This window comes from Ictidomys tridecemlineatus, chromosome 6, assembly GCF_052094955.1.
Source record: "Ictidomys tridecemlineatus isolate mIctTri1 chromosome 6, mIctTri1.hap1, whole genome shotgun sequence".
Taxonomy (NCBI): Eukaryota; Metazoa; Chordata; class Mammalia; order Rodentia; family Sciuridae; genus Ictidomys; species Ictidomys tridecemlineatus.
Window position 1 is genome coordinate 185,943,800 of NC_135482.1, and position 24,820 is coordinate 185,968,619.

Here is a 24,820-nt window from a genome sequence, read left to right on the forward strand (position 1 = left end):
TGTGTTTGCTATTGAGTACATTCAATGAGGGTTTTAATATTTTTTTAGTTCTAAAAACTCCATTTGGTCTTTCTTTGCTCAGCCATCCTGTGCTTTTCACTTGAGTTAAACTTTACTTGTAATTGCTTTTTCTTCATGGCTGGTTTAAAATCTTTATCAGATAATTCTAATACCTCTGTTTCACTGGGATTTAGTATTTTTCTCATTTGGTTTGAGATTTTTCCATTTTTTGATATGAATGGTTTTTAATTGAAACAAGGAATTCTCATTTTGTTATAAGGCTCTGGTTTTAATTTAAACCTTGCTTTTGGCTGGGTTTTTCTAACATAATTCCAGCAAAGTGGAGGGTGGCACCACCTTGTTACTGCTGGATGGAAACAGAAGTTTCCTCCTTGGCTTTTGTTGATACCTGAGGGTGGGGAGGGCTTCTTGCTAGAAAATAGGTTGGTACAGGCAAGAGTTCTGGCTCCTCACATGGTCTTCTCCATTGACACCACCATTGGAGGAGTAGGGTGGAGCAAAGTCGTGGCTCCCTTTTGGCCTTTTCTGTTATTGCCTTAGTAGAGATGGAGGGGAACCCCATTCAGCCTCAGCAAGGAGATGTCTAGATTCTCCACTGGCTTTTGCTGGTCTCAGGTGTGTTCTCTGAGGTATTTGGCTGGACTAAGGTGGTTACTGCTTTGCTGGGCTGCCCTTTTCAGGTTCTCTGGTCAGGGAGACTTTGGATTTTTATTTTTGCTTTTACATTTTTGGGTTGCTGGCATCTTCAGCTCCAAGTCTGGGATATAGGAAGCCAAAAATAAAGCCAGGGAATTTACCATCATGTTTTTCCTCAGCTCCTAAGGCTACTAGATAGTTTGTCTTTTATCCCCTCTTTAGACTTTTAATATCTAGGGTTTTAGTTGTACTTAATTAAGTACATCTATCAACTCTCCTAAAAACTAGCTTTTCTTTTAAATGTATTGCTCTTAGAAAGCTTGGAAAGTTGGGAATTTAAGCAGGTTCCTTCTATAAGGAACTGCATTATACTCATTTGTGAATATTGGCATTTACTGATAATAACAGCCCATTATGTGCCATTTTTCCATAAAAATGTGTAGTAGCCAAAAAATAAAACTGGAATTCTGTTTTGAAAGTGCTCAATTTAAGTCAAACTTCAGGTGTTTTGAGTTTCAAAATCTGAGCTTTGGTCTGTAAAGGACTTCGTCACTGGGTTTGGTGTTCATAGGCATGCCTTGATGTGTCTGGGTATACCTCCTGTGGCCAGGTGTTTATCTCTGGACTGTACCTTCCATGCAACTCTGGGTTAACAAGGTCTGAACAGTGTTTAAAGGCAGGTGCTCATTTACTTGAATTGATAAAGCAACCCACAGTGAAGAGAGAGGGTCCTTTGCACAGCTCTGGAAATAGAATTTTATTGGTTACTCATCACATTTTGCTCATTTAATAGATACACAGATGCAATCAGCAAATATGAATCTGTCATGAAAACAGAGCCCAGCATTGCTGAATACACAGTTCGTTCAAAAGAAAGGATCTGTCACTGCTTTTCTAAGGTAACAGTTGACTTTTCCCTGAAATGTAAATATTTAACATGATGAATAACAACCGTAAATTCTTTTCTCATACTTGCTTTTAGGATGAGAAGCCTGTTGAAGCCATTAGAGTATGTTCTGAAGTTTTACAGATAGAACCTGACAATGTGAATGCACTAAAAGATCGAGCAGAGGCCTATTTAATAGAAGAAATGTATGATGAAGGTAAATCTTTAAGGAATTTGATTTGCAGTATCTAAAGGTTCATTATGTCAAATTTGCACATGTTCAGTTGCCTTTTATTTAGAACATATTTACCAGCATACCTGGGAATGTTGACAATTTTGGAAAAGTGGTAGTAAGTGTGAAATTATTCTTAGTGGAATTTAAAAGGTACATTATGGAAACAGTTCTATTGAAAACTAATTGAGAATAATATAAAAATTTTAGTGCTCTTTGCTGTAGGTTGGTACAGGCAAGTAGTCAACTTAGAGAAAAAAAACAAAACAAATAATTTATAGATCTCATCATCAGAGATAAACACTATTCATTTTGGATTTATATCTTTCCAGACCTTTGTCTAAGCACATTAGTCTATATTTTATGTATATACATATATACCCAGCTTGTATAATATAAACATAAAGCATACATAAAATTCATGTCTAATAAAAAATGATCCTCTGTGACCTTCATATTGTGTACTAACATTAGGATAGCTGCTTTTTCGCTACTTGAGTTGAAGAAATGAAGAGAGATTCCTGCTAGATGTTATGAGGATGCGTAATACAGGCAGTGTCCTATTTTCTGAAAGTAAGGCACATACAGCAATATACATTTTTTTTAAAAAACAATTCTATGTATTGTTTTGTAGCTTTGTGTGACAGTATGTCATGAACATTTATTTAATTAAAGAAATGAGCCTTATAGATGCTTATTGCAAAAATTTTTTGTTTCAGATCAGGTAGAACATTTTAAATTAAGTTTTCTGTTACAGTGAAATTTGGTTTGTGGTTTACTTTTAAAAAAATAAATTGGTCATTTTTTTCCTGCTTTCCCCGATTTGCAAAGAATCTTAGTTTTCGGTGGTGATGACAACTTTGGTGACCATTTGTGGGGCATTCAGACCTTGAAGCTCAGTGAGGTTTAAAAATGTATGCAATCAGAACAATTAAGTTAGAATGGAGTCCACATGGAAGATCCTTTGAGTTTGCTCCTTTCCTTTTTGAGCTACGTTGTCCCCATGAAGAGATGACTTTATGCTAGGATTTTGCATTCCAGTTAGTTTTGATCAAAGGAACATCTTGTTATCTCTACGTAAGTCCTTAGCTCTTAATGGTAAAATTAGGGAAACCACAGTAGAAAAAACTTAGCTGTTAAGTCAGAGTTCTTCAGCTGTTAAATATAATTCAAAAGGTGCTTTTGTAATGAAAAAAGCAGGTTTTGCTTTTTAGGGAAATCTAATGGCTTAATACTAATTTAAACATGAGTTTATTCTTTGTCTTATTACAAGTATAAAAATTAAATCTAAGATGGGGACAAAGGGAGTGAAGAGAAAGTAAATGATGTAAAGGAGCAATCATGATAAGAAGGCTAGATAATAAATACTTCAGTTGAAATCTTGAGTTAAAATGAAGGCTTTCCATATTCTTCTATTTACTGGCTTTACCATTTTAAAAATCAATTTAAAAATATTTAAGCATTGATAGGTATAGTTTTGTGAATAATGGAATATGGGGCTTTATTAATTTGGGGATCCATCCATAGAAAGTAAGTAAAGACTATTGTTTGAGCCCATCGAGGTGGTGCATGCCTATAATCCCAGCAACCTGGCAGCTGAGGCAGAAGGATTTCAAGTTTGCAGCCAGTCTCAGCAGTATAGCAAGACCCCATCTCAAAAAAATAAAAAGGGCTGGGATGTAGCTTAGTGGTTAAGCACCCCTGGCTTCAATCTCCAGTACCAAAATAAAACACAAACATTCTTGTTCAAGGATGCCTTCGATGTCAGGAAAAATGAAGGGGAACTCTTTAGATCTCATTGGGGCTGCTTTTGACAGGAACAAAGTGACACTAAACCAACACCAAAATGTTAAGCAGTTATATTTGCTAGAACCTGAGGGGAGGAGCACCTGATGCATCCTGCTATACTTTAATATCTAGGGGGCATTTCAGAGTTCTCATGGCTGATTCTTCTTTCCAGGTTGTTGACTTAGGTCCCTAGCTCCTATATAGGGGGAAGAGATTGGTCATATTAGGATCATAGAAATTTGGCTTGCTGTTAAAAGCTGCTTATATATTTTCACACACTGAGTAGAGCAACTGTGGATCCATTTATATGAATATATAAAGTACATGTTTTTGAAACTTCCAGCAGAAAGCAAGCCAGGGTGATAAGATATAGAACCTAGGGACAAGGAATATGATAAAATTGTGGTCAGATACCAAGGTTGGGGGATTTTTTTTTTCTAAACAGGCTTAGCAAGACTCTAGCTCAAAATAGATTCTACCAGGATGGAGAATCCCAAGGTTGGGATCTAGTTAAAGTTTTGGTCAAAGGAGAGTCTCTGTCAATATGCAGAATACAGCATTACCTCTGGTCCTTTACCCATCCCATAGGCAACTGTTGTTCAGATTTTCTCCACAGATTACATATATATATAAAGTTTTTCATTCAGCATGTTTTTGAGATTTATGTTACATGCTTTGGTAGTTCTTTTTATTGCTTAAGAGCAGAAATTGGCAAATGTATAAAGGCCTAGATAGTAAATATTGCAGGCTCCGCATGCCATATGGTTTCTGTTGCAACTATCAATTCTGCTGTTGCTATGCAAAAGCAATAGGCAGATGAATAGGCATGGCTGTATTCCAGTAAAACTTCATATTCAGAAACAGGCACATCTCTTTTTGCACTAAAAGAGCGAAGGCTTCCCAGTGGTAGCTGGGAAAGGTGAGAAGTGGTTTAGCTCTAGTTTGAGTAAAAACTAATTTGGGACTTAATGGAGAAAATCACTTGCTGTTTTCTTGAAATTCTTCTCTGTATTGGGGAGCTCAGGTAGGCTTTAAGTGGGTGGCAACTGTTCACATAAACATGCCCCCTCTATGGTACCTGCCAAGCTGCCATGTCAGGGGTTCCTCCACGTTGCACATGTTTCACTCTGCTTAGAGGCAGATTTGGGGGCCCTAGGGGGGATAGTGCTGCAGGCAGATGCTCCACATGCCAGGTCAAGAGCTTGTGCAGGCTTGTTTTCATCTTAGACTATCCTGATGGTTGCCTTTAAATTTTTCTTGCTTGTTAAACTGAAAATCCTTGGCCAAAAATCACTGTTGCTACTGTGTGTGTTGAAACCTATAGTTGACGTGGTCACCCTGACACCTTTCTAGCATCTTTATTAAACTGTCCACTCAGATTTTCTTTGCCAATGCCTTACTTTCCTATGAACATTCACTTCAGTTTCAGTGAAGATTACTGTGTTTAATGTGGAGTACTGATATTAAAGTACATTGAAGGAGGCACGCGGAGATGATATGGGAGGGTGGGCAAGTAAACCAAGAGCAGTGCATTTTTTAACAGGCTACCTGACTTCAGCCTTAATTGTCTTTTGTAAGTTTGTGAACAAAGTTATTACTTAAGCTTTTAGCAATAATGATGAAGGGGCATGACTTTAGTATCAATTCTGCAGGATGTGTAGAGGCAATAAATTGTAATCCCCCCTAACAGCATTATCTTAAACATATTTTTACAGCTATTCAAGATTATGAAGCTGCTCAGGAACACAATGAAAATGATCAGCAGATTCGGGAAGGTCTAGAAAAAGCACAGAGACTATTGAAACAGTCACAGAAACGAGATTATTATAAAATCTTGGGAGTAAAAAGGTGAAATTATTAAAATTTACATTGCTACTGTCTTAAAGCTAATCATATCATCTCTCTCTCCTTGATTCATTTACTTATGTAATTTTGGTCAACTATTATTCTAACAATCCTTAATAACAAAGCTATTTTGAATATGCTACAGGCAAGTTTGATAGAGACCAATAATAGAGAATTAAAAGTTGGTGACAAAGGCTGTACACACCAGGTCCTAGACATAGATTATTATTAGGAAAGGTTAAAGTAGTAGAAGTGAACTTTCTTTTGGTGGAGAGAGAAGGAATGAGGAAAAGAAAAATATCTTTGGCCTAAAAATAAAGTTATACTTTTATCATAAGACCATCTTCTGTGACCCAGTAAACTGTCAATCTTCAAACCAAAGCCTGAAACTTTGTTCTTAATAAGTAAACTAATTCCAAGGCAGATGGTTCAAAGCCTTTTTAATGCCAAACAGGAATCAAATCAAGGTATCTTAAATTATAAAATCAGTACTTTATTCTCAGAGAAATTCTTAGTGAACAGGTATCTGAGGCAGCCTGGCTGATTTTAATGGTCACACAGAGATGGGAACTATAAAATCCCATTGACAGTTAATCTCATTTTTTATGGAAGAAGGTTGGCTACTTAACTAATGATTGTTTGTTTTACCACCCCTCAGAAATGCCAAAAAGCAAGAAATCATTAAGGCATATAGAAAATTAGCACTGCAGTGGCACCCAGATAACTTCCAAAATGAAGAAGAAAAGAAAAAGGCTGAGAAAAAGTTCATTGACATAGCAGCTGCTAAAGAAGTTCTCTCTGATCCAGGTATTATTTGCCCTCAGCATCATCCCAGTCTCTTGAAAGTAGATTATTAGCTCTTATTCCTTTGCCTCATCTCAGAAAGCAGTATCAGAAGTGGAGGGTGGAAAGCATGGTAAGTTGTCTTTGTGGGTCTGTGACTGGTCCTGCAGTTTTAGAAATTGTTTTATATCTGCCTCATCTGATCTGGGTCCCTCAGATCAAATGTGGAGTCAGAAGCTTGAGCTTGAATCTTTTCTACAACTTTTAGGCCTTATGGGTTATTTTTTTCCTCTTTCCAAATCTGATAAAATTGAGCATAATCACATTACCTTCTAGGTTCCTTCCATCTTCACAGGTCAGTAATGAATTCTAAACTCCTCGGAACACAGTGAGGAAACAAGTAGTCAGGTCATCCTTTGCATCTCTGGGTGTGATCACCAGCAATCTTATCCTAAACTGGTTGGTCAGTTCTTTTATCATATATTAACATGGCCTGGAGACTGGCTGAGAACTGAGATAATAATGAATAATGCTTTTTCATTTCAGAAGTTTGATGTTAAGCTACCATTTTTTGTGGCCTTCCTTGTCAGTGGAATTAGAAACCTTGATGTGAGCTAAATACGTTCAAGGGGGCTGGGATTATAGCTCAGTGGTACAGTGCTTACCTCGCACACGTGAGGCACTGGGTTTGATCCTCAGCACTACATACAAATAAATATATGAATATATTGTGTCCACCTACAACTTAAAGAGACATTCAAGTTTTACCACTCTGGCAAATCTTTTTTGAACACCTGTTTATGCCATGGAATGGAAGTTAAATGATCCTTTGTTTTTAAGTAATGTATAACTTAGTAAGGGAGAAAGAACTGCACTTCACTTAGTAGGAACACATACTGTCCTGTTATTTGGCAACTATCAGGTGCCTATAATATCCCTTAAATGTTAGGCCCATGCAGTGTGGGGCAGCTCCATCTAACCAGGAATAAGGAGTTTTTTTTTTTTTTTTTTTTGAGAGAGGGTACTCTGGAGTGGAGTCTATCATCATGGAGCTCTGCACAGAGAAAAACACTGCAGAGTGTTTTCCCTAGTTCCTGTTCTTATTCTCGAAATGAACAGCTTCTTCCCATCTCTATATAATTCCTGTATCTGCACTGTGTCTCTGCTCAGGGCTGAGAGGCACAGTAGTGGGGCACCAGTTACAGAAGGGAAACTGAGCCTGCTGGAGGGTGCATTAAGGGGGCCTTGCCCCCCCCCCCCTTGTACCTGAGGAACCACAGTGCTGCTCAGGTTGAATAGTGAGGTTCTAGGAAGTTCATTTTGTGCTTGGGGAAGAGGGTGGTAGTGAATTTATTGCTGGTACACTTAATTTTGGGGCTTAAGGTGCTAATATAGCTATTTTATCAGAAGAGTGCAACTTTTGGAAGTCTGTAGTATCTCCAAAGAGCACTACTAAAAAGTAGTTTCCTGACACCTCCCTGCCAATGTACCTTTGTTAATGCCCGGATCTTAAGTTGTTGATTTCTTTTCTAGAAATGAGGAAGAAGTTTGATGATGGAGAAGATCCCCTAGATGCAGAGAGCCAACAAGGAGGTGGTGGAAACCCTTTTCACAGAAGCTGGAACTCATGGCAAGGGTTCAATCCCTTCAGCTCAGGCGGACCATTTAGATTTAAATTCCACTTCAATTAAATCAACTGTTTTTCTGCTCTTCCTTAATTTTTTTTTTTAAAGATTAAAAAAAATCTTGTTCTGGGATCCTAATGAAAAAAAATTTCAAATCTTTGTCCATGACCAAAGAGTTGTTTTAACAGGAAAAAATCTGTTCTTATCCACTGTAGACCTAAGGTTGATGGATCTGCAAGGGGGCGGGCAAGGATGGTTCTATCTCTGACAAGAGTCTGTATTCATTTTATGAATGTCTGGAAGAAGTAGTCTGAAGCAGCTCACCTGTGGAAGTGCTCACATATTCTGTGTTTTCAGCACTGGAACATGTAGATTCTTTTCTTCACAGCCTTGCATAGTACCTCTGTGAAGGAGATGTGATCTTCATGAGAAGGGGTTGTGTTTCAGTTCTTAAAGAGAAAATGAACAGATAAGCTTTATTGTTCTTAGGAACAACTATGCTTAGATTTTTGGTCAGTTCAGTCACTTGCTAATGTTAAATTGCTATGTCTCCTTTAAGGTACATCTGATTATTCCTGTGCAAGCATCAACACGGCTGTCACTGAGGAAGGGGCAGAGTCTTTTAGGAAATTTGCCACCAAATGGTAGTTGATATATCCTGGTATAGAATGGATTGATGTTAAACATTTTTTTGTTTAGTACCTACAGGATACTGAAAAAAACCTTGAATTTAACTCTAAGAACCTATGGGCCCTTTTGCTTAACATTAAACAGAACAATTGGAACCTGTTTTACATTTTATATTTAGTTATATGATAAAGCAGTGGTATTATTTGACTCCTACTTTCAAGCAGTACCGTAGGGCAGTTTCTCTTACATCTGGACTGACCCTCTGAGCAACTTCCCCATGGGAGTTGTTTGCTGGTGTGTTGGACAGTAGTTCTGCCCTCACCAGCCAGGCCTGGGTGCCTCTTAGTTCTGCCCAAAAGAAAATACAGGCTTGCAAATTGGTTGGTTTTTTGCTGGCTCTGCATCCATTATCATTTCACTTCACAACGTAGCATCTTCTTCAGAGATAGTTACCTTCTTCAAAAGGAAGGGAAGGTAAGATATTATACTATTCAGTCATTGTATACTGGATAGTTTTTACCCTAAAAAATGTTTCTAAGAACAGTGAATATTTATGGAACTGCTAATGCTGAATTTAAAATCTAAGATTACTTTTTACCTTCATTCTAGAAAGGTTTTTTGTTTTGCCTTGAAGCATTTGAAACATTTTAAGCATTAAAAGTTCTAATATATGGCTTCTGTGAAATCAAGCATTTTAGTTCCTGTAGGGCCATCCTGACCACCCACAAAGGACTGCAACAACCATGCACAAGTTGTTTTTCTCTAGTCACATGGAAAAAAAAAATGTTTTTAACTGAAGGACATAAATCACATAACACTTAAGTGCTTTGTGCATCTATTTAGAAATCTGTTTCTTACTGATAAACTTAAATAGTGCATTTTGAAAACTAGTAAACAGCTTGCAGCTTTCATTTAATGTCTCAAAATTCAAGGCAATATGAAAACAGTAAGTAAATTCATTTTGTTCTGTAATCTTAGTAATCTCATTACTTCACTAGTTACGTTAGCAATATATTTTTTTAAACTGCTTCCTTTTGTGGTTATCACTCTTTGAAATAATGACGGCCTCTACTTACTTTCAAAAGTAAGAATTTTCACACAGATCAAGGGAAATAGTAAAGTGACTCACCCTTGCATTTGGGAGCATAAAAATTTGCCAGCGGGGACTCAGACGGTTGAGGGCTGGGCCTAGCTGCCTCTTAACTGGCTGCCCAAAGGGCTTTTGCATTTCATTTTTTTCTCCACTTGTAACAACTAAAATTACTGTGGATTTAGTTTAGTCAACTTAATCAAATTGTGCAGTTACTTGCTGGTTTTCAGTGAAGAGAACAACAGAGCTTTGGTGCCAAGTGTCAGTGCCACATAAGGAAACAAGTTCTCTGGGATCACTTGTGCTGATGAAGGAGGGAGGAAAGGGCTTCAGGTGTCAGCCTGGATGGTTGTCAGTAGTCTTCTGGTGTCCAGTCAAATAGAAATACAGTCACTGTGTGTTCTCAAACAGTGGCTGAGAAAAACCCTGGATGTGTAAAGGTACAAAGAAGCTGTTATTCCACTGCTTATATGCAGTGTGAAAACATATCCCTGTAAAAAACATTTTTCTTTTTCTGTGGGATGACTTTCACATTCCAGTCTCTTTATGGACTGCAGATGCTGCAGGTAACCTTTGTGAATGTTCTGGAAAGAACAGTATCAGAGAGGGGCATGTTGTTGTCTTCTGTTCTCAACTCCTCCCTTCCCTTTTGGTGGGCTACTGAAGCGTCACTGGTCTGGACTATTATTACACTGCAGACACTTTCTGTAGCAGGAATTAAAACATTTCAGCCTAGTTATGTTTTAAAATGTTCTAAAAAGGGAGACAGCATTTAAATCATTCCTTAGTTCTGAAAGTTTTCTTACCATGAATAGATGAAAAATTGAAAACAATTCCAGTAGTTTAATAATATGAATCGGATGTGATGATTAATTTTAACATGTCTTTCTCATTAGTCAGTGTTAAAAGTATATTTTAGTTAAACATCAGTATGAAAATAAGTTGTGGGAGCTCTGATAATGGAATCTAAAAACTACCCATGATTTTTTTTAAGAAAAAAAAGTTGATAACTAATAATGACAAGTTTCACCTTTAAAGGCATGAAATTGGCCAGAAGTTATATTTCACACTTACCAGGAAGAAAGTGCAAGTTCAAAATTATTCTTCTGGTCTGTGTTGGAACCACCTGCATTACATACACAGGGCACTGGTGATGGTCCTTGCAAAATGTTTTCACTAACTACACATCAATAGGATAACCTGTTGAGAATATGTAGTTGATTTTTCCATATTTATAAAGAGAAGAAAGCAAATGCTAATTTGTTAGTAACAACCAGTATCCTTATTTTAGATCAGATCATTCTTTTTCTGTTAGAGGCAGAATTTTTTCTGTAATTTCAAATGATGTTAAGAGGTGGGATGACTTTTTTTTAAAACAGATGATCTCATTTGCTGAATGATTCAAGAGTAAAATTAGCCACTGCGTGGCTTTGTGTATAGTAACAGGTTTTGTTGTACTCATCTGTGGATGAAACACTTACCTGCAGAAAGAAGCAGAGCACAGGGGAGATGAAAATTGGAGATGTTAGAGAAGTTAAGCTATTACTCTAACCCTAAGATTGTTTGTTTTGAATAAGAGAAAAGACTAACTTAATCCATCTTGATTTAGTGTTTTAATAAAAAAGGAACCTAAAATTATTTGAAATGGATCTCAGACATGCCTACAAATATGGGTACTATTTTTATGCCCGTGTATTTTCACATTTAATAAAAATATTTATGGTCATATTATTTATGGTCATATTCTTCTTTTGATTCAATGTTTAGTCATTTTTGAATATAAAAGTTCTAAGAAAGTCCATCTTAGAAATCTATTTCCAAACTTACTTCACGTGAAGTAGAACCAGTGATAGACTCTCTTGTATGAGTTGAGCAGGAAGGTCAGAGCACAAAGGCAAGAATGACTAGAATCTTATAACGAATTTCAAGTCCTAAATACACATCAACAGGATAACCTATAGACAGCAGGAAAAAAAAATTCTTCCATTTTCATATTAAAACTAACACTCAAATAGCTTTTGAAGACCTTCCCTTTTACTCCATTTACTTGTGTTGTCCTGAGAGAGATGCTTCAGCCTATCTCAAATTTCTACCAACAAAGGTAGCGTTTCTTCTTGGTTATATATTCTGCATATCCTAAGTTGTAAGGGAGAACTAGAACACTTAAATTTGTATAGAAATTCTTGTGAAGTTCAGTTTCCTTACTTAATAATCCTCATGGCATCCTGTCAACATATGAGCAGTCAGCCTTGTGTAAGGATGAGGTAAATGAGAGCAGCAGGCATGCGGCCTGCCTAAAATCAGACTGGGGAGGAACAGATTCTCTTTCCAGAGCTTCTGGCTCCATTCCCTCCCTTTCTTGGCCTGGGTCAGGCTTCATGAACATTAAAAAAGAAACCCAATTACTCTAGTCTTAAGGCACACATTTCACACCCAGGAGGCCCTTAACCTTTTTTCGCCTAGCAAATCCTCCCTCTGGAATGGGGGTGTAACAGATGATAGAGCCATAAGCGTGTGTGGATTCTATGACCAGCATACTTTCTGGTGAGAGTACTCAAGTTGCAGCATCTGTTCTCAACACACTTGCACCCTTCACTCAGGTCTGTTTTTTGACCAGGGTCAGTCTCCTGGGATAAGATACTCCCAGGGAATAAGCAGTCCTGTCTTGGAAAGGCCACCAGCAATGTTAGTGCCCCAGGTATTTCTGAGAAAATAAAAATCAAACATTTTTACAAAGCACGAGAGACTTCAACCATATTTTGGTATTTGGATATTTCCTTGAACACAGTATACCATTTACAGTTAAAAAGATTTTTCCTCCCTTACACTGGTTTCTCTAAAAGGATGTTATTTTTGTCTCCCAAGTGAAGGGTGTAGTTGTCTTAGGATTTTACAGTACTCCTCTTCACATACACCACCTGTTGCAATGTTTCATTCCCTGCAACTTGAGTGTCTTTGTAACCAAGCTATCAAAGCCTCACAGAAGCAGAAAGACTGCGTTCTCCAGCTGTACAGCTCCCAGCTCTCCCAAATTTTAAATTAAACAAGATTGATTTGGACCCTTTATCATTCAAAGTACATTTTGGTTTTGAGCCATTCTTTTAAAATATGAGTAATTTTCTTTCAATTCTAATAAAACCCTCTAACTTCTAAAGTAGAAAACGTCAGGAAGCATACCAACTCTGTACTATTAGACACGCCAGATCTATATGATCAAAATAAACAAATTCAAGTAAGAACTATAGAGGGTAAGATTGGCAAATTTGAATTTTTTACAAGGTTGTTAATAGTAAGTTGTAAGTCAGGAATTTCTAAGAAAATAGTTTTATAGTTTGATAAACTGGGTTAATTTAAAAAGTGCAAAATGGGGCCAGTTGTTCCATTATCACAACACTTCAAGGCTTAGAAAAATATGGTTGTTGTATAGACCTGCACATGTGACCAAATACCTCTAAATCAAAGTTGCCTGCAATTCCAACTATGGCCTTCAAAGTCTTCACTTGCCACCAAAAGTGAGATTTTATCCAACCACCTGGTTCTTTGGAAATTTGTGCACTCCTTAGGTTCTATGGAGTAAAAGAATTGGGCAGGATGGTATAGGGGTATTACTTACACTTTTCCACTACGGAGCATGGTTCCCTCAGCATCTTTCATTTGATCTCTGGACCCACATATCTGAGATCCATCAGTCCTTTGAGGCAGTCTTACTTGTGAGCAGCTATATTCCATGAACTTCTTTGCTTCTACATTTCAGAAAAGAAAATTCTCTTAGCCATACTTTTAATTACAGAAGGATGTTCAGACTTGCTACATACTACCTCTGGAGCTCTTCTGCCTGGGTCCCTGAAACCTCTTCTGAGTGGTGGCCACTTCCTGTCTGGTTCTACCTCAGATGCTGGGTTCAGGGCCTGCCACAGAGGAGCATCCTTGTGCAGGCTCCCACTCATGTGGTCAAGCTACATTTTTAAGATTAATGAGGTCAGATTTTACCTAGTTCTGGCTGATATGTGGCCTGTGGTGCATTTTGGAAGCATTTGATTCTATCCCTCTAGGAACTAACAAGTGGAACCAGACAATGAGCACTTTCCCAATAAAACTTTTCATACCCCAAGCATCAAGTGCTACGAAGACTTGACTGTCTTCAGCTCATGTTCTGGGTCTACTGCCAACCTAAACCTCATGGGTTACCACAGTTCAAGTTCAAACTCTATAGATATCTTCTCAAAAAAGTGTGAGCCTAACAATTTCTCAAAGTTACAGGATTGCCCACCTCCCCAAGATTCCATTTTTGCTAACATTTGATGTAAGGCCTATCCCCGAAAACCAAAACCTAGGGTCCTGAATGTAGCCCTTGGGCCATATTTGTTCAGCATCCCCAAAGGGCTATATTTTGGCTTTCTCACCCTCATACTCAGGTTAGACCTACAGTTATGTAAAGTGTCCCTGAAGCGGGTAGGTTTTTGTGTGGCAGTCTGTAGGCATGAAAGCTCAAAATAACTGGATTTCAAAATGTGTCATTTTATCAAAGAATGTCCCTATAAAGAAATACCTTACTTACAAACCCAGATTTTCAAATAAAAGGTATCAATGATCTGGAAATAAGTAAATTTGGTTATTCAAATCACAAGATAACAATCAGGAGGTACCAAGACTTCATTATTCTGTAATTTGGGCTTATTTCTGAAACATTCTAGAATTTCAGACTGGTTGTTAGTAATGGGGATTGAGGACAGACTCAGATGTCTACCCAGCTGATTCTTCTTTCTGTAAGAATCTTAACAGACATGAAAACAAAGGCTGATGATGAAGGCAGGCAAAGTACCACCTGACAGTCAACTGGTCTTCTGTCCCAGGCGCCATGGCAGATTCCTGAGAAGCTAGATGGTGTATCTGGCCTGGGCTGGGACCTTAGTCTCTTGCCTCTCACTGAAGCCCCAGCATTGTACCCAACTCCAAAGAAAAATGAGCTGAAGAGCTACATGGTTTTAGCCACTGTGGGCCAACCTATATCCCCGCAAGCCTCTGAACTCCCCCTAGGATCCTGTAAACCCACAGGAAAAATACAGTTTTACCAGAGTTGGCCACATTTAGAGCACTGTTTTATCATAAGCACACAATAAGTGACAAGGGGAGAGGGGCAGGGAAGTGTTCTCTTATTAGGAATGAATAGAGCTGCTAGGGGAAGGTACTGTCTTGGTTTGGATCTTAAATGTCCCCCAAAAGCCCATATGCTAAGAGGCTTGGTAACCAGCCTCTGACACTCCTGGGAAGTGGTGGAACCTTCAGGAGTTCAAGCCCAGTGAAGGGAGTTAGGTCAGCTGGGGCCTGCCCTTGAAGGTGACCTGGGTGTAGCTCCTTCCTCTTTGCTCTCTAGCAGCCATTAGGTGAACAGGCCTCCTTTATCATACAGTTCTACTGTGATATACTATGCTGCCACAGGCCCAAAGCAACATGGTCAGCAACCATGGACTGAAACCTCTGAAACCATGAACCAAATAATCTTTCTTTCTTGAAGTTGTTTATCTCAGGCATCAGTGACAGAAAGCTAACAGGTATTTTTCAAATACTCTAGGGGCTGTGCTCAAATATTCAATGATTAGTCCAGTTTGTAAGAGCTCAAAAGAGTAAGCAGAGAGCTTCTGGGCTCACTGTGGAACTCTGTATAGAGCTATCCAAAGATGGAATGGCCTGTGACTAGAGGAAGAGTTTTCCTCTGTCCTGGAGGTTTCCAAGATGACCTGAGGTTTTATGTGACAGAGCCCTGGAAATGGTGGCTGGCACATTGGGCAACCACTAAACCCTATTAAATGTTTCTTAAACTTTACTCACCAACCAAATCATTTGGAGAGCCTTTTAAACAATTGTGATTTCCTATATTCATTTCAGACCTACTGAATCAGACATTAGGAAATGAGATTCAAATGATCTGAAATATCTCCTAGTCCCAAGATCCAATGATTCTAGAATATTTGGGTAGTTAAATATTTACTATTCTTATTTATCCATTTCCTATCATTAAAACAGGAAAACAAACTGTTTATATCCATAACTTAGTTTTTATAGAAGTACCCAGTCCTTTTTAAAAAAGAATACATACACATATGCCCATGAACGTAATTTTATGAAATATAACTATAAGCATTAGAAAGCAACATAAATAAGTCTAGGATAAAAACCTTATAGGGCTTAAGAAAAATAAATGATTATACTGTAACATTAAATTCCATTTTAAAAAATAGTAGATATAAATGGGTTTAATTGCTTTTATTATTCAGAGATTACCATGAGTCCTTTTTCTTAGAAAAAATAATTTTTCTGATTTTTAATACATTTTGTGAATAGGAATAGGGATGCACATAAAGCTGGAATACAAAAGGATCCTGATGGTTTGACAAACATCCACAAAGACCAGCTGGTCAGATGTCTTCTACCAGGTTAGTTGGCAAAACACCAAACTCAACAGACATAAATCCAATGTTTCGGCCATCAGGAAAAAGGAACTATCCAGTTTTAAATATATAAATGATCATTTCTACATAACTTAGACTTATTCCATACATTAAGTATTTTAAATAATTAAAGTTTTTAAAACTGAAGAATGTCACTCATTAACAAAACTTCTTGATAGTCTTAGCAGTAGTTCCACACTTCCCAGCAGGTGGCAGATTTCTGTTCGCACTTTCCTCTTCCTGTTCCAGTGCTAGAGCTCATCATGTGCCAATACTGTGGGGAAGGAAAGTTTATTTAGTTCTTGAAACCTTAAATATTAAATTAGCTTAAATTTCATCAAGGAATGGGATGGGGATGTGTGTGTATATAACTTAGCACTGGTGTTAACTGAAAATCCTAATCTTAGTTTTCATCAAGGAATGGGATGGGGATGTGTGTGTATATAACTTAGCACTTGTGTTAACTGAAAATCCTAGTCTTAGTTTTTCTTTCTTTTTTTTTTTTAATATTTATTTTTTAGTTTTCGGCGGGCACAACATCTTTGTATGTGGTGCTGAGGATCGAACCCAGGCCGCACGCATGCCAGGCAAGCGCGCTACCGCTTGAGCCACATCCCTAGCCCCCTAGTTTTTCTATATATTCATTACATTGACATGAGAGTAGCTCTTTGTACATCTTGGTACCCATTATACTATATCATAACTATTTGTCTTTTTAACCACCTAGAAGGTGAGCTCCTATGAGTCTATGAGACAAGGGGCATGCCTTATTTACCTTTGTTATCTCTAAGACCCAGATATGTTCACAAACATTATTTTATGAAATAAAACCAGAAACACTTAAAAAATCCATAACATAAATACAACATAGGATTAAAACCTCAGTTTAAGATAAATAGATCTTGCCTGCCAGGCATGGTGGAGCACGTCTGTAATCCTTGAAGCAGGAGGATCACAAGTTCAAAGCCAGCCTCAGTGATAGTGAGGCGCTAAGCAACTGAGACCTTGTCTCTAAACAGTGGTTGAGTGCCCCTGAGTTCAATCCCCAGTACAAAGAAAAAAAAATCTAACAAATTATTCAGCTTGCACAACAGGTACATATTGGTATTTTCTGGCAGGAATTGATTAAAATATTATTTAAACACATTTTGTTCTCCAAGGTGTCAGATTACATTTCTCTCTCCATTAAATTCAACTGGAAAGATAATAAGTATAAAAGGGGATGACAATAATGAGGTAAGTGCCAGAGTTATCAATGAATTTCTAGAAACGGAATAAAGAAGCATGCTGATATATAACAGCTGAGATGATGAGCTGATTTCCTGGGAGGCCCTTCTAGCAGAGCACACTAGGGGGTCAGGAGTTAGGTAGGTAAAGCCACGGACTGAAGGACTATGTGGGAAATCTGTGCCCATCAAGCCCTCACACTGCAGGGAGAAACAGTCAGTATTTAATCCAAGATTAAAAAGTGGAAGACTCTTTCTTGAAAGATGCTGGTGAAGAGGAAGACAGGGAGAGGTATTTCTGGGTGGGTGTGGATGCCCTAGAGTGAAAGGCCTTCACCTGGGTTCTTGGAGTGGTGTGTGGGATGGGCTTTGGTATGTTCCTTGTCCACACTCTTAGAGGGAAGCCTGTTAGACGCACTTGTAGCTATCACTCCAGTTCAGGGAAGAAGCATACTGGAGAAAGACACATTTGTACCATGACAGAGGAAACCATGCTAGCTGTAATGAATACCTGTGGAGAAATACCTGCACAGGGAGACCTGTGAGAAGGTGCACAAAGCACAGACACTAAAAGCACAAGCAGGCAGACAGGATGGAGCAGAGAGAATGAAGTGAGGTAGTGCAGAAGTGAAGTGTCTGCTCCTCCCTCCTGCTGAGTTTATTAACTCAAAAAAGTTACATACCACCATTACCATGACTACATTCTAATTAGTATTTCTTTAATCCTGAGTGTTAGCTAACTGAGATAAGGTCCAGGTTAGAATAAACATGGGGTCTCTATCCTCCAGGGGCATTACCATGGAGACCAGATAGTGCCTGCATAGTTATATTACCTCAAGAGGGTGAGGCTGGGCATCCTAGGCCTGGGAAGCAGGGTAAACTCATGAAGGACATTGTATGGCAGCCTTGCATCCTGTGCTTTTGCACAGGAGTTTCCCAGTAGCCAGGTATATCCTAGCAGTCGGGTATTCTGTGTCTTTGCACAGAAACTTCCTAGTCACCAAGCATGTCACAATCACGAAGTTTGTAGACCCCCAATCCCAAACACAGAACTCCCACAGGTAGCTATATATTTTATCAATCTAATCTTTCATTCTTAAACATAAACAAGCAGCCAAGAATCTCCAAGTATTTGAGGAAGACAAATGACACAAGGAGAAAAGACCAAGATTCACTCACCAAAAAGCTCACCCTGAAGAAACATAGTAACCTAGAGGTCTACAGCAACACTTAAAATAATGCTAGTTAGTATTTTCAAGAGATAAGCCAATGAAGCAATAAAAACAGAACAAAACTGAAATTAAAAGGAAGCAAGCAGGGAAAAGATCTGTTGAGAATTAAGAAATATTTTACCAAAAACAGACGGAAAGAATATACTAGAGATATATACTTTATAATGTAAAGGATAAAGAAAATAATTCTGGCTGGGGTTGTGGCTTACTGGTGTAGCACTTGCCTAGCATGCATGAGATACTGGGTTTGATACTTGGCATCACATATAATAATAAATAATGGTCCATTGACAACTAAAAAAATATTTAAGAAAATAATTCTATTTACAGCAGCACCAAAAAGATCAAAGTTAAATCTAATCAAGAAGGTAAAACATCTGCACACCAAAAACTACAAATTTCCAAAAGAAATGAAAGATGCAATAAATGGAAAGACATCTATGCTCACAGATTGAGACTATTGTTATAACATTTGTACTACCTAGGGCAATCTACAGATTCAATGCAATGCCTATCAAAATCCCAATGACATTTTTCTGTAGAAATAGAAAATAACTCATCTTAAAATTCATATGAAGTCCCGGGGTTAATAAGAAGAATCAACAAATGGGACTTACTTAAACTAAAAAGTTTTTTCTCAGCAAGAGAAACAACAAGAGAGGTAAATAGGGAGCCTACATCATGGGAACAAATTTTTACTCCTCACACTTCAGGTGGAGCCCTAATATTAAGAGTATACAAAGAACTCAAAAAATTCGGCAATAAGATAACAAATAACCCAATCAACAAATGGGCCAACGACCTGAACAGACACTTCTCAGAGGAGGACATACAATCAATCAACAAGTACATGAAAAAATGCTCACCATCTCTAGCAGTCAGAGAAATGCAAATCAAAACCACCCTAAGATACCATCTCACTCCAGTAAGATTGGCAGCCACTATGAAGTCAAACAACAACAAGTGCTGGCGAGGATGTGGAGAAAAGGGTACACTTGTACATTGCTGGTGGGACTGCAAATTGGTGCGGCCAATTTGGAAAGCAGTATGGAGATTCCCGGGAAAGCTGGCAATGGAACCACCATTTGACCCTGCTATTGCCCTTCTCGGACTATTCCCTGAAGACCTTAGAAGAGCGTAGTACAGGGATACTGCCACATCGATGTTCATAGCAGCACAATTCATAATAGCTAGACTGTGGAACCAACCCAGATGCCCTTCAATAGATGAATGGATAAAAAAATGTGGCATTTATACACCATGGAATATTACGCAGCACTAAAAAATGACAAAATCATGGAATTTGCAGGGAAATGGATGGCACTAGAGCAGATTATGCTTCGTGAAGCTAGCCAATCCCTAAAAAACAAATACCAAATGTCTTCTTTGATATAATGAGAGCAACTATGAACAGAGCAGGGTGGAAGAGCAGGAAGAAAAGATTAACATTAAACAGAGACATGAGATGGGTGGGAAAGGGAGAGAAAAGGGAAATTGCATGGAAATGAAGGGAGACCCTCATTGCTATACAAAATTACATATAAGGAGAGTAATGAATTACAGTAGATGGGGTAGAGAGAGAAGATGGGAGGGGAGGGGAGGGGGGATAGTAGGGGATAGGAAAGGTAGCGGAATACAACAATTACTAATAGGGCATTATGTAAAATTGTGGATGTGTAACCGACGTGATTCTGCAATCTGCATTTGGGGTAAAATTGGGAGTTCATAGCCCACTTCAATCTAATGTATGAAATATGATATGTCAAGAGCTTTGTAATGTTGTGAACAACCAATAAAAAAAAAAGAGATTTAAAAAAAATTACATATAAGAGGTTGTGAGGGGAATGGGAAAATAAACAAGGAGAGAAATGAATTACAGTAGATGGGGTAGAGAGAAAAGATGGGAGGGGAGGGGGGATAGTAGAGGATAGGAAAGGTAGCAGAACACAACAATTACTAATAGGGCATTATGTAAAATTGTGGATGTGTAACCGACGTGATTCTGCAATCTGCATTTGGGGTAAAATTGGGAGTTCATAACCCACTTCAATCTAATGTATGAAATATGATATGTCAAGAGCCTTGTAATGTTGTGAACAACCAATAAAAAAAATTAAATTAAAAAAAAATAAATGCAGTATTAATAATGACTTTAAAAAAAATTCATATGAAGTCCCGGGGACACTGAAAACAATTGTGAAAAAGACAAATGCAGTTGGCACACTCGTACTTCCCAATTTCCATGTTGCAAAGTTAAAATAATCAAAACAGTGTGATGTAATTTAAGATGGTGGATTACAGGAAGGCTGTATTCCTTACTGTTCCATGGCTTGGGATTCAAGCAGGAGACCTGCTTCTCAGTGAGGTGGGTGAAAGAGGGTATTTCACTGAAATTTAGCATCGGACAATCAGAGTCTCTTAGAGACTCAGAAAATGGGCTCATTGAATAAGGAACAAGAAGGAGTACATTGGAGCCAAGCCAGGTGTGGCAGTTGCAATTGGTACAACAGACAGAAACACAATGTACAAATTTGGCAAGGAAAAATCTGTAGAACAGAAAAGCAGCATGAACTTGGCTGATCCAGAGCTTGCACAGAGAAGTGGTGTTTGAAATGTGCTCTGTGTTTCTTAATTGCCAAATGGACAGCTGAGATGGGGGGCAATCTTGAGGGGAGCATGCTGCAGCTTGCTGCTGTGGGAGTGTTTAAGATCATGGTAAACAACGCTATACTGTCCCAGAAAGCAGCCATGGTAGATGGCCTATCATGCAAGTATAGTGGAATGTGACGTGAACAGGCACAGAGAAAATTGTACTCAGGGAGAAGCAAGTCAGATATACAAAGAGAAATGCAATTTGCTTTCTCTTTGAGTCTGGTGGTTCAGGTAACCAGCTGAAGCAGATCAGGACACTGAACATGCAGGTGTGAATACACCAAGCCTAAGTAGGTCACATGCATGGGCATGGGCCTGTAGAGGGATGGCTCCCCGGCCCTACAAGCAGAAATTTCAGGAGGCTCCTGAGATCAGCAGTTGACAGCTGCCCAGCAGTAGGGATGTGTTGATCTGATCTTTCCAGAACAGATACACCCACCCAGCAAAGTCTCAAAGGCCTGATCAGAGCTAAGCCCCAGCACTAGAAGTGCCCACTTAGAACTCTGTAGCAGTTCCACTGTGGAAGTGCATCGATCTGGTCTGTGTAGACAAAACTCCAATCAACAGTACTTCACATTCCATCCTACCTTATACTGGTGAGAAGGAAAGTTGGGAGCTATTTCAAATAGTTTTTTAGGACACTCTAGCTGGTGACCACCACAAAAGAGGAAGGCTTTAATAACCCCCATCTCTTGCCAAGAGAGTACACAGCCCAGGAAGCAACAAATAGGACAGTTGGGGACAGAAAGTGATCAGCCATCCTTGTTGACAGTTTTGACCACCTCAGTGGAAACAATTCCTTCATTTTTAAATGACAATCTTTTTTACTATTATTATTGTTGTTCTTGTTATTTTAATACTTATTTTTTAGCTGTAGTTGGACACAATACCTTTATTTTATTTATTTTTATGTGGTGCTGATCAAACCCAGGGCCTCGCATGTGCTAGGTAAGTGCTCTACCACTGAGCCACAACCCCAGCCCATTTTTGTTCTTAATGTGCTGACTGGTTTATAAAAAAAAAAAAAAAGATACAGGAGAAAAAAGAAATATATATATTTCTTTTTTTCTCCTATTTAGCATTTTTTAAACAATTAAAAAAGAAATTACTTTTCTGTCTTGTCTTTTGTGGATTATGTTTTGGATTGCTTATTTTGATTTTGTTTTTGAATGTTTCTCTTGCTTCTTTTTCTTCTTACTCTGCAATTGCCAAAGTCTCTTATTTTTTCTCTCCTTTATAGCCATTACTTGCTACATCTTTTCTTCTTTCTCTATTCATATTTTGAACATTCTAAACTTTCTTTACCTGCCCTTTCATACTTTCTTTTCTCTTAATGAACTGTATTTTTACTATCTTCTAGAACTATTTGTTTATACAATTCCTGACCCCACCATTTATGTTCTTGCAGTTATTATTACTATAGATGGTATTGTCGACAGATGCTTACTTTAATGCCAGATCTAGTTCACAGCTGTTTATTGTTTTTGCTGTTGGCAACTGCTAACTCCACCATTCCTGTTTTTGTGGTAATTAGTGTTGTAGATGTCATGGTAGGCAGCAAGCATTTATTTTAATGTTATCTATATTGTATGCTTTGGTTGTTGCTATTGTTTCTTTCCCCCCTTTTCTGTAAGGTGCTAAGTAATCTACTGGGACATTCATTACAAGTTCACAAAATAGATACTCAGGTGTTGAGCTAAACCCGGCCAAGAAAGTATACTTGATCCACACACAAATCAACTATGTTAAATTTCAATAATAGTTTAATACAAAGAATAGAAGAGACAAAACCTCCAAATTAACAACCAGATACAAAGTAGGAAAGTCTCCAGGGCACTCTCAGTTCCTACTGGTGGACATCCACTCCTATAGCAAAACCAGAGAATAAACACAAAGGCTGTGAACCAACACATTTGAGGGTCTCAATCCAGATCATTCCCATATCCTTTGAATAGACAGAACAGTTAAGAGCAATCACAGAGGGTGTACCCCATACCCTGATGTTTAGAACACCATTCTTAGAACAACCCATCTGCAGGGAAAGTGGAATCCTCAAGTTCTGACACAATATACACTGTATCAAAATACACTGATCGTCATCAAAGAATGAAAAGCAAAACTATAACATAAAACCCATTTGAAAATATAGTGAAAAATTCACAAGAACCTGATATCTCCCAAGACACTGGCAAGAGGAGGCTGTGCCCTAAAAAGGCTCACTAATAAAAGTAGAAGAGAAACCCATCTCAACAGAAGATGAATAGCATTACCTTAGATTAGGTAGAGGTGAGTGAAGGGGAGGAGATGAGGGGATGTGAGGATAGCAAAGAGAGTAGAATGAAAGAGACATTATTACTTTAAGTATATATGTGACTGCATGACCAATATGATTCTATAACATGTACACTCAGAAAAATGAGAAATTATATCTCATCTATGTATGATGTATCAAAATGCATAGATGCATTCTACTGTCATGTATAACTAATTAAAACAATTAAAAATTTTAAAAAGTCAGGTCACATTTAGAGGTAGACAATAAGAATTACTTCTAATTTCTCAGCAAAAACTCTAATATGCTGGAGGGCTTAGAATAATGTGATCCAAGCTCTTAAAAAAAATAACTGTCAACCAAGATTGCTATATCCAGAGAAGCTATCCTTCAGAATCAAAGAATTCATGAATACAAAGCTGGCACTACAGAAAAAAGTTCAAGAAATACTACACACAGAAGAAATAAAAAACATGCCCTAGAGTTTTAAAATAAGCAAATGAAAAACAGGACCAAAGTAAACATTAGGGATAAATTGAAATAGCAGAAATTAATAACATCTCTCCAAAAAACACTGAATGCACACAGTGTCAACTTTCCAATTAAAAAACATAGGCTTGCAGAATAGATTAAAAATATAAGACCTAACTATATGTTGTTTTCAAGAGACTCACCTTACAGGCAGACAGCCACAGACTGAAAGTGAAAAAATAACAATTGATATACTATGCAAATGATCAAAAAATGAGGAGTAGTAGCTGCTCTCATATCTGACAAGTCAGACTTCAAGCAAAAATTAACTAGTGACAAGGTCAATTCAAGTGATAAAGGAAACAATTCAAGAAGATATAATGAGAGTAAATTATTTATGCCCAGAATATTCATGTACCTAATTACGTAAAACAGAAACTACTTGACTTATCCAGTACAATAATACTGGGTGATTTCAATACAAGTCTCTGACCAATAGATAGGTCATCTAGAAATAAAGTCAGCAAAGACTCTTCAGATCTGAAATATATTATAAACCAAATAGACTTAAATCTTTAGACTATTTCATCCAACAACAGCTTAATTCACTTTCACAGCTCTTCATGCAGCCTTCTCCAAAGTAGACTTCAAATTATAATGCAGAGCTACAGTAACAAAAACTACATGAAACTGGCATAAAAACAGACTCGCAGACCAAGAGTATATTCAATGGAATATTACTCAGCTTTAAAGAAGAATGAAATTATGGCATTTGCCATAAATAAATGGAGTTGGAGAATATCATGCTAAGTGAAATAAGCCAATCCTGAAAAACAAAGAGACAAAGACGACGACAAAGAGATAAATCTGCCCATCTATAGTCATCTGATCCTTGACAAAAGTCCCAAAAAGATACACTGGAGAAATTATATCCTTTAAAACAAATGGTGCTGGGAAAATTGATTAACCATATGTAGATGAA

General features: G+C 37.9%; 2 protein-coding genes across 6 annotated transcripts in view; one reads left to right on the plus strand and one right to left on the minus strand.

Moving 5' to 3' along the window:
* Window positions 1–11,267, plus strand: part of Dnajc3 (DnaJ heat shock protein family (Hsp40) member C3) — a 70,630-nt gene extending 59,363 nt beyond the window's left edge. For both annotated transcript variants that reach the window (XM_005317033.4, XM_013360747.3), the window contains 5 exons: window positions 1,451–1,556; window positions 1,640–1,760; window positions 5,279–5,411; window positions 6,067–6,215; window positions 7,725–11,267. In XM_005317033.4, coding sequence (XP_005317090.1) covers window positions 1,451–1,556; window positions 1,640–1,760; window positions 5,279–5,411; window positions 6,067–6,215; window positions 7,725–7,882 — 667 coding nt within the window. In that variant the 3' untranslated portion in view covers window positions 7,883–11,267. The remainder of the gene's footprint in view (window positions 1–1,450; window positions 1,557–1,639; window positions 1,761–5,278; window positions 5,412–6,066; window positions 6,216–7,724) is intronic.
* Window positions 11,268–15,785: 4,518 nt separating this feature from the next.
* Window positions 15,786–24,820, minus strand: part of Uggt2 (UDP-glucose glycoprotein glucosyltransferase 2) — a 180,714-nt gene continuing 171,679 nt past the window's right edge. For all 4 annotated transcript variants that reach the window (XM_005317032.5, XM_040281658.2, XM_021729926.3 and 1 more), the window contains one exon: window positions 15,786–16,259. In XM_005317032.5, the coding sequence (XP_005317089.2) occupies window positions 16,237–16,259 (23 nt within the window). In that variant the 3' untranslated portion in view covers window positions 15,786–16,236. The remainder of the gene's footprint in view (window positions 16,260–24,820) is intronic.